General features: G+C 36.6%; 1 protein-coding gene across 1 annotated transcript; it reads left to right on the plus strand.

Annotated features, from left to right (window-relative positions):
• Nucleotides 1-381: 381 nt before the first annotated feature.
• On the plus strand, nt 382-6,621 carry hint1 (histidine triad nucleotide binding protein 1). The gene is made up of 3 exons (XM_056467634.1): nt 382-529; nt 1,241-1,345; nt 6,320-6,621. The coding sequence occupies exons 1-3, from the start codon at nt 419-421 to the stop codon at nt 6,482-6,484; spliced, it is 381 nt and encodes a 126-aa protein (XP_056323609.1). The 5' UTR covers nt 382-418; the 3' UTR covers nt 6,485-6,621.
• Nucleotides 6,622-10,463: the final 3,842 nt, after the last annotated feature.

Genomic DNA, 10,463 nt, shown 5'->3' on the forward strand with positions numbered 1-10,463 from the left:
ATTCAGCTTCAGACTGCTTTAATAAATTTATTTCTGGTCAGTTGTGACAAATTTCAGCAGCAAAATCAGACAAAGCAATTTAAATGTAAAAAGTTGTTAGCTTTTTTTTTTTTAGCACGAATACCACCCCATGGATTCGATTATTTGATAACAGTGTACTGGATAATGCATATTTTAACGTTACATTAAAACAAACACAATAAATAATAAAACAATGAATGAAATAAATATGCTTGAGTCTTTTATTATGAAATAAATTTATTTTGAATGTTAAACCAAGTAGCTGGTCGGCATTTGGATCTATCCAATCGTTGTAGTCGTTTTGTTCTGCTCTTAGCCAATAGGCATTGAGTTGGGTGTGGCCGTGTGAGTGAGTGGCAGCGGCACAGCTGCAGCCTGCAGAATCAGAGCTGTCAATATGGCGGACGAGGTGTCGCGAGCTCAAAGCGCGCAGCCGGGAGGAGACACGATATTCGGCAAAATCATCCGTAAAGAGATTCCGGCCAACATCATTTATGAAGATGATCAGGTGCGACATTTGTACAGCAGTTCTGCCCTCAGCGCTGACGTGCAAATCTCTGCGGTGGAACCCGCACGTGCTGCAGCAATTTATGCGCTTCAGGCTGTTTATAATGAATCTAAAATAAAAGCCTCAGATTTCTACTACTTAAGCTTTTGCAGTTCAGTTGCAAATTCTGCTCTAGTTCTGCGATTGATGTGAAGTTTAGGAGATTTGGAAATGTGCCAGATTTCAGTGCTGATTCACGTATTCTGCACTTACATATCTACTTAAATTTCTGCATTATTTATGTTTAACTCTGCAATTATACATTAATTAATGAAGGTCCCGTCTATATTATTGTGAATTTGTTTTGTTACAGCTGTTTTACAAGTTTTAGTTTGTATATGAAGAGTTTAGATGCTAAACCTCTAAGTAAATGTCTGATATTTTCTTCTGAGATGAGCATCATTTTGCCTCCTATGTTTATTTTCAGTTATTTTACTCTAAAGGCATGCATAGATGTGTTTTGAGCTACCGATACATTTCCGGTTAAATTTCCGGTCGATGTGGCTATTTTCAGTTTCATAAGTTTCACTTTACAGAGGAGCTTGAGACAAAAACCATATAAACATTTCATAGAAAGATAGATATGTAAACGTTTGAAAAGTTTAAAATTATTACATATGCTCATTTATTTTCTCTTACTCTCTCTTTGTGTGTCTATAAATTATTATTTAGTGTATTGCCTTCAATGATGTGGCCCCTCAGGCTCCAACTCATTTCCTGGTGGTCCCCAGAAAGCCCATCAGTCAGATCTCTAAAGTAGAGGATGCTGATAAAGAGGTCAGTAGCATATTATCACTGTAGATCTTTCTGCATGCTGTGTGATGGGGATCTAATTTGGTATGACATGTATTTAATAGTGTATGGGGAGTTTTAACCCAAAAATGACTAGTCTGTCAGATGAAGTAGAGCCGGAGTCAGAGATTCAATTAAAAAGAAAGTTTACTGAAGATAGTTTGCACTTTCATCAGCAAAAGCCAGCTTCAACACAAATTTGTACGCCACTCTCCTTACAATCTCAAAACAACAGCAATTATACAATATATTAAATATACTCTCACATAATGTCATTAACTGTGTCATACATATTGGTGTTTAACCCTACTGGATAAATTACAGATAGACTAAGAAAATTTCCATGTGCATGTGTGTGTATGTAATTATGAACAATATGTTTTAATGGTTATGGTCACATACAAAAGTCAGACAGCCACTAGGTTTTTCAGAGTTGACCCCAGACTAAAGTACAATCTGAACGAAAACTAAATAAATTGCTAAATACTCTTGGCACATGAAAGGGTAAAGCATGCAGCCCACAACAACGGTGGAAAGTTATTGTGTATCATATTTAACAAACAGTTTACTAGAAATTTTATGTAATTTAGCTCACATGGATAATTGAATATTAATCAGATGATGTCATTGCACTGCTGTGCAATCAGCCAATCATTTCATTGCTGATCATGATTTCGAGGATCGATAGATCTGTCCTTCACAACACGCATAGCGATCTCAAATCAGTTTATCCAGACATTTTATTCTTGATTCACGAACTTGTTTGAAGAACCAAATTAGCCAGAGATCAGTTATCAAGATTAAAAGATCCAGGATCTGCCAAATCATCTTAGATCATTTAAGCGAGCTACGAAAAACGGACCCCAAGTCCACTCAAGAGGCCTCCATGACCTCTGACCTAGCTTGATAGATTCCAAGGAAACAAATCATTTGGCACACAGAAAAAACAATGACACACATTTTGTTCCAGATTTACTTTAAAGAGGGATGACACTGAGGTCATATAATCTAGGCCCTTAAACATTCAACTTTATAAATAACCATGAGTGGACATCCATCAGAAAACCCAAGCCTTCTGTACAGGCCTGTAGCCAGCCAAGTGAAAGGGGGGTTCTTTTTCTCTAAAAGTGGACCTTTTTGAATTGTCCCCCACATTTTATATCTAAGAAGTTTAAATACAAGATTTTGTGAAATATTTTGTGCTGGATTAGCTTCTGTAATCATGTGCATGCTTTTTGCAGTAATAAAAATATTGACTGTTTTGTCAAGTTGCTTACTAAGATCATGTGCAAGTTTTGTCAGTCCAAACACACACACACACACACACACACACGACATGTTGTTGTTTTCTTATTTTTATGGAAACTTCCCCTAGAGATGGATATATGCACATATTGATAACAATTATTAAACTTTTTAGAGTGCTTTTTAAATGAATTCGGATTGTATTAGGGGTTTGAATATATACCACAGGCTTGAATATTTATTAGGTGATTTATATTCAAACAGACATTATTATTTAAACATTTTCATATAATATTGCATGCAAAATTCTTACTACTTACTACTGACTTATACTTCGCATGTATGTATTTATTTATTTTGTTAGATTTTCTCCAGAGTCCAGGTCATAATTTATTTTATTAATTTATTTTAAATTAGTTTTGTGTAAAATGAGTAAATTAATTAGACCTGTCCAGTTTTGTCTGGAATGTGTCCCTGACAACCTTCTGAAGTTGTCGGATTTATATCAGATCAGAATAAAACGAATGAAGTGACCAACGTGTAAACGGCCTCAAAAACACGGACGTGACTGGATTAGTACCTTTTGCTGTTAAGTGACCGCTGATGGGCTTGATAGTAAAGCCTTCATCGACAAAAATAGGGAATGATGTCATGTCAATAATGCCCAATACATCCTGGCTTATTCAGCCAGTTAGTCTAGAACCTCATGGTAGATTCTCATCTGTTAGGAAGTAAATTACGTTAACCTAACCCTGTTTTACAATCTTTTTGAATACATGTTCAATATTTTGCGACAATGATGCTCGACTTGACCCATAGCGTTACTCAGTATGGATGAGGATGTCACATCAAAGATTGAAACATTTATCGCTCGTTGGGGGTGGGTCATTCAAACCACTCAAACCACCCGAACCTGCTTCATTTGCGCGTAAACTTCATTTTACCATAGACGTGGATTCACGTCATGGGCAAGGCTTCTGTCTGCCCGGTGACTCTAGCTTTGATGTTAAATGGCTAACATGGATTTTGAGATAGTAGCTGTGTTTATGTGCTTTAGTAAGGCTGTAAAACAGCATAGATTCGTTCGGCGTCATGTCTGAATGCACTAGGTCCTTTCAGAGGTGCAGCTCTGTGAGTTCATAAACTCCTACAGAAACTGTACCTGGATGATGGAAGCTTTCAGCGGTGCTTCCGACTAAGGTGAGCCCAGTTTGATGAGCTGTTGTCTGTGTCAGCAAGAGGATTTACCCTCAGGACACCAACAACAGGCGCCATGTCATAATCACGCCCCTACAAGAGAAAGCTCCTGATTGGTTAAAGTGGTGTGAATGTCTAGACAGTCCTTGCTGCCGCCCGCAGATTGGTGACGTAGTTGACCAGGTCCGCTACATAGTTGACTATCGCCTACACCTCCCCCTACCCTAAACCCAACCATCACAATAAAATTGGTGGTACAAGGTCCACTATGTAGTTGACGATCGCCTACTCCTCTCTCTACCCTAAACCCAACCGTCACAGTAGCATGGGCTCTACCTTAGTGAGTCATACAAGGTCTACTAAGTAGTTGACGATCGCCTACACCTCCCCCCACCCTCAACCCAACAATCACTGTAGCATGGGTGCTACCTTAGTGGGCTGTACAAGGTCCACTACTTAGTTGACAATCGCCCACTTCTCCCTCTACCCTAAACCCAACCGCCACAGTAGCATGGGCTTTACCTTAGTAGGCAGTACAAGGTCCACTAAGTAGTTGATAATCGCCTACACCTCCTCCTACCCTAAACCCCACCGTCAAAGTAGCATGGATGCTACCATAGTGGGCGGTAAAGGTCCACTACGTAGTTGACAATTGCCTACTCCTCCCTCTATCTTAAACCCAACCGTCACAGTAGCATGGGCTCTACCTTAGTAGGCAGTACAAGTTCCACTAAGTAGTTGACGAACGCCTACACCTCCCCCTACCCTAAACTCAACTATCACTGTAGCATGGGTGTTACCTTAGTGGGCGGTAAAGGTCCACTACGTAGTTGACAATTGCCTACTCCTCCCTCTATCCTAAACCCAACCATCACAGTAGCATGGGCTCTACTTTAGTGGGATTGTTCGATTCGTTCGTCAAACGCTCATTGCGCCACTTCATTCGTGTGAATAACATCATTCGTGTCACCTCATTCACATGATTTTGCCACACAGGATGTCTTTTTGCATCTTTGCATTGACTTAACATGTAAATGACTTGCGCTTTATGCTTCATCCGTTTCTGGTGTGAACACACCATTAGAGTTTTCATACTGTACCAGCTGACGGTAATGCGACAGTCACCAAAACAGCTCAATTTGCACCAAAAAATAAAAGTGCAGTTACCAAGAAAAAAATTATTTGTGGGATATTTTAAGCTGAAGCGTCACATACACACTCTAGGGACATCAGAGACTTATTTTACATCTTGAAAAAAGGAGCATAATAGGTCCCGTTTAAAGGGCACATAGTTTACCTCTTTTTTATGATTTAATATTAACATTATGGTTCTTCTGAGTGTGAGAGTTTAGGTTCAGTTTAAAACACAATTCAGATTTTTTTATTATAATGTGTTAAAAAGTGTCATGTTGGGGGCGTGTCCACAGTTCGCTGATTTATGGGTGTGTTGCTTCACATGTAGACTAGTTTCGGCTTCCCGCCCAACGTAACAAGGGGGCGGGGCCATGAGCTCACCCGCTCTGCGTTTGCAACAGAGTCTGACAGGCAGACTCAGAGGAGAAGGAGTGAGAGAATAACCATTCAGTCGTACATGTACGACTCTGACACAGACCAAGCAGAGAGTACAAAATCATTTGTGTCTTTGTACAGTTTTACAGCCAACTGTGTGCTAGTTTCAAGTGCCGAGCTTGTACACAGAAACTAATAACCAGGCACACTGAATTAACTTTGACTGAGGCACCGGATGCGCCGCTCGAAACCACGACACGGCACACCAGACACTCTCTGTGGTGCACCAGATACATTAAGTGTCCCGAATCGTTGCGCAACGCATTTTTGAATTCTAAACATAGGTTTCTGTTTCTGCAGCGGTCTGCAGCGCCCAGCCGTCGACTTGAGTGTACCCTGATAGAAACCTATGTTTAGAATTCTAAAATGCATGCTAGTTAAGATCACAGGGAGCTTCTGGGATCGCGAGAAATGCAAACGACTGAAGTATAAGGTAAACTCAATGAGAAGTACACATGTTTGCAAACCTACCTAAAGATACAACCAATAATTCCGATTAGAGCGATAATGTGGAGAATATGGATCTTGTGTTGAGCCCAATGAGCCTTGCATCTAAAAATAGAGCAAGGGTGTTCCTTTAGTGATATTGCTTCGACTCACGCTGAAAATGGCGGACGTAAATCAACAAACTGAGGATATGATGACGCGCCTGTCAATCAATATTGGTGGGCGGGGGGACCGCACTCCTACATAAAGTTGCGGTCGATTTGAAAACAGCTCCAAATGGTCCACCGTTTTTTATGTTGTTAAATTGAAAAAAAAAAAAAAGCACTGGGTGTGCTTATATCACCCCAATATGACAGTCTATACACCATACATGCACATATGTCTGTCCAAACAGCTTGAAAAGTAGATTTTTTTACCATAGATGCCCTTTAATGTTTGTACTGAATGACTGAATGACTATTGTAAAAATATTAATATTATGTTTTGATTGTTACTTTGTAGCTTCTTGGACACATGATGATTGTTGCTAAGAAGTGTGCCGAGCAGGTGGGACTGCCCAGAGGATACCGACTGGTGGTCAATGATGGTCCTGACGGAGGCCAGTCTGTTTACCACATTCACATCCACGTTCTGGGTGGTCGTCAGTTGGGATGGCCTCCTGGCTAACTGCTTTCTCCCACAATTTCACTGTTATCAATAGTCAAGTCATTGTTCACCGTAAGTGAGGTTAATTGTTACACTGTCAAGTAGGAATCAACCAGAAAACAACTAGAAATAAACAAATAAAGATCTTTGAAATGTCATTGCTTCTGATTCATTTATTGTTTTAGTCATCCTACAAATGTGGTTTAGGATTGATTTTACAAAGTTCTGTTATCAATACTCTTTTGCACTGGACAGATTATTTTTAACCTGCTTTTTGGCATGCTTGCTCTACACCAACTGTAAACAAATTTTAGCTCTAGGAACATCATTTAGGGGAATTAAATAACTCAAATTTTAGAGTAGGGTATATTAGTGTATGATGAATCCATCATACAAAACACAGAGACAGTAGTTTAAATGGTTGAAAATATATATATTCATTGATAAACATTGATCTGTTTCCTTTGTCTGCACTATTGTTCTTTTGTCAGCCTCATTGGTATGTAACACTAGACATCATCATAGATGATTAGACAGTTTTTGTCATTTGGTGGATTAGTTTGCCCCAAAATCTTGGTAATAATTAATCCTTCATGTCGTGCCATTCCTCTGAGATATTTGTTCATCTTTAGAACACAATTTAAGATATTTTAGATTACATCTGAGTGTTCTCTGACACTTCATTGACAGCTATGGTCCTGAGACATTAAAAGTACTGAAAAGGAACCAAGAATATTGTCAAAACATTCCATGTTACTTCAGTGGTTCAACTTCAATCATAGGAAGCTTCATGAACATTTTTTCTATTAAACGTGCACCCTGATTTGATGTGGAAGGACAAAGTTGATTTTACAAATTTTTTTTTTGACACACAAAAGTGGTCTTGGAGCATTGTATGACTGCAGTTGAACCACTGAGGTCACATTGAATGATTTGAAGCATAAAATAATCTAAAATATCTTAACTTGTTGCCACTGGCTTGCTTGGTTTGGGATTTTGGAGCTGACCATTGCTCGATTTGCTCTTTATGTTTTGGACTTTCAGCTGTGAAAATTAAACCACACTGAACTGAACTAAACTAAACTTCACAATCTACATCGTAAAAGCGATATAGAAATAAGGATTAATTAAATTGAATATCATCACCTCCAGAAACCTGCAATCTGCAGATTAGTCAGGTTTTCTTTACTCAGGCTCAAGAGACCCATATCTGCTAGTTCCATGCATCAAGACCTGCAGGAAGATCCAGCTTCTAACCACTGCACCAATAGCAGAACTAGCACTTTCCAAACCTCTATCAGAGTCCTTGACATAGTGTGTTTCAGTACAAGATATTCTAATAATTAATATTAGATGTTTATAACTATTCATTAATAACAAAACCTTCAGTAACACTATAATAACTACACACTATGAACCATTTATTAGGCAATAGCAAATTAGTGAAATCATTATCTGTTAAGCATTAACTCTACATTAATAAACGTTAGTAGTTTATAACTGCAGCTACAAATGCTGTAAGCTTGACTTACAACCACATTTATAATGTGCTTAATAATTGTACTTTCATACTTTAATTATTTTTCATTATTAAATTAAGTATTACAGTATTTACAAACCAGTTATTTAAGTATAGTTGGTGATTTTTAAAGATCATTCAGAATGTGTTAGTAAATGATTAATCAACTATTGAAATTAACATTTATAATTCTTATTATTCAGCCAGTCATATACTAATAATTAATTTGTGTGTAAATAAAAGCTTTATTAACTCAACGTCATCCAGTTTTGTGACCTAATCTAAAGTGAAGGCTATTTATGCTTTATAAATCCCTTATAAATGACAATTAAAGGCTCAGTTATATTCTAAGCGGGAAAAAAGAGACATCATTCATTTAAATTCATTTGAAGATACACAAATGAAACTGTATCAAAAAAATTTAATCTTTGCAACCTTATCTAAAATAAAATAACTGTACATATAAACATCCTATTATATTGTTAAACTATAATATTGTTGTTTTATGCAATTTTATGTCATATTTTGACACTCCTGTTATTCAGCAAAGCTTAAACTTTACAGTAATTTTACTTTTTAGATAAGATTGCAAAGATTATTGTTCATTTGATACCAAGCCTTTAATTGTCATTTATAAGGGAATTATAAAGCACAGATAGTCCTCACTTTAGATTAGGTCACAAAACAGCATGAAGTTGAGTTAATACAGCATTTATTAACATACATAGTAGCCATTATGCCTGAATAATAAGATATATAAACTTTAATTTCAATAGTTTATTAATCTTTTACTAACTCATTCTGAATGATCTTAAAAATCTCCAACTACTCTTAAATACAAATGGTTTGTAAATAATGCAATACTTAATTTAGTCATGAAAAATCAACCAGTCACAAATTATGAAAGCACTATTCTTAAGCAGATTATTAATGAGGTTGTAAGTCAATAATACAGCATTTGTAGCTGCAGTTATAAACTGCTTACGTTTATTAATGTAGAGTTAATGCTTAAAAAATTATGAATTCACTAGATGCAAATGCTTAATAAATGATTCATAGTGTGTAGTTATTATAAAGTGTTACCAAAACCTCCTCTTAAACTCTATAGCAGGGGTGCCCAAACTTTTTTTTATGAAGGGCCAAAAAACAAACTTGATTGAGGCTAGTGGGCCGAAGGTAAATCTTTGCTATGGGTAATTTCCTAATTTATTCAAATATGTTAACAATGACTAGAAAACAAAACAATCTCATTTATAACAAAATTACACTAGTTTTTGCCTTGATTTGCTTGCCGATGTCTTCTCTGCACAGTTCTCTATCCGTCAAGTGACAGTATTTACATTTTAAAATAAAATCAGATTAATTTACAACATTAAATTGAAACCTTTCGTTTCAGTTTGCTCTAAATAAAATAAACAAAAAGCAACAAGCAAAAAAAGGTTACATCAAATTAGAAATGATGTCTGTGTTAAAGGCAGTGGCCCAATCCTCTCCATCATTTTCATTCTCCTCTCAAATGAAAAAGTGGGCCAAATCAAAGGTTACAATGAACCAACTTTTGCCCATGGGCCCTACTTTGGGAATCTATGCTCTATAACTTACCAGAATATAATTAACTCATCACAATCCTCAACTCAATCACCTTCGTGATTTATGCCTGATCACGCACTTCAATTATTGTACATTTAATACTAATATAAATTTTAATCTAGACAAACCAAATAAATTATCACCACATCATTGGGTGCCCCGTGGGAGGCTACAATATTAATATCAATACCAATATTGATGTTAATATTAGTGATGATTTCAAAATAACACTACAGTTCATTGAGTGTTCACTCTTTATTGATCCAGAGGCTTCTTACTTTAAACAGCTTTTCTAAGAGTCAGTTGTATTTTGAACTGTTCTATACAATCCTGAATTTGTCCCAGTAAAACCTGAACATTTTTGAGCAGACTAGAGACAACTGCATTTATTATGAGCTTATGTTAGTTTTCTAGATCTGAATATGTAACATTTTTAACTCAGATGATGTAGCTGAATCAATAAATAATCATTTATGTAAACTCAATGTTTTGTGCTGAAAACAAAGAATAACTAGTAATTGACTCACCATTTTAAAGGGATAGTTCACCCAAAAAATGAAAAGCATATCATCATTTACTCACCCTTTACTTGTTTTAAACCTTTATGCATTTCTTTCTTCTGTTAAACACAAAAGAAGATATTTTGAAGAATGCTAGAAACCTGTAACTACTAATTTAGTATTAATTACTGACTTGGTATACCACAGTATTTGTTTTTTTCTACTATGGAAGTAAATGGTTACATGTTTTCAGCTTTCTTCGAAACATTTTTTGGTTGAGAATCACTTGAGGGTGAGAAAATGGCCAGTAAATTTTGTGTAAAATATCCCTTTAAGGCAGCAGGTGAAATTTGTTTCTAGGTTTAACCATTGTGAAGTATTTTGGACTGGA

The sequence above is a fragment of the Danio aesculapii genome, chromosome 10 (genome assembly GCF_903798145.1).
Source record: "Danio aesculapii chromosome 10, fDanAes4.1, whole genome shotgun sequence".
Taxonomy (NCBI): Eukaryota; Metazoa; Chordata; class Actinopteri; order Cypriniformes; family Danionidae; genus Danio; species Danio aesculapii.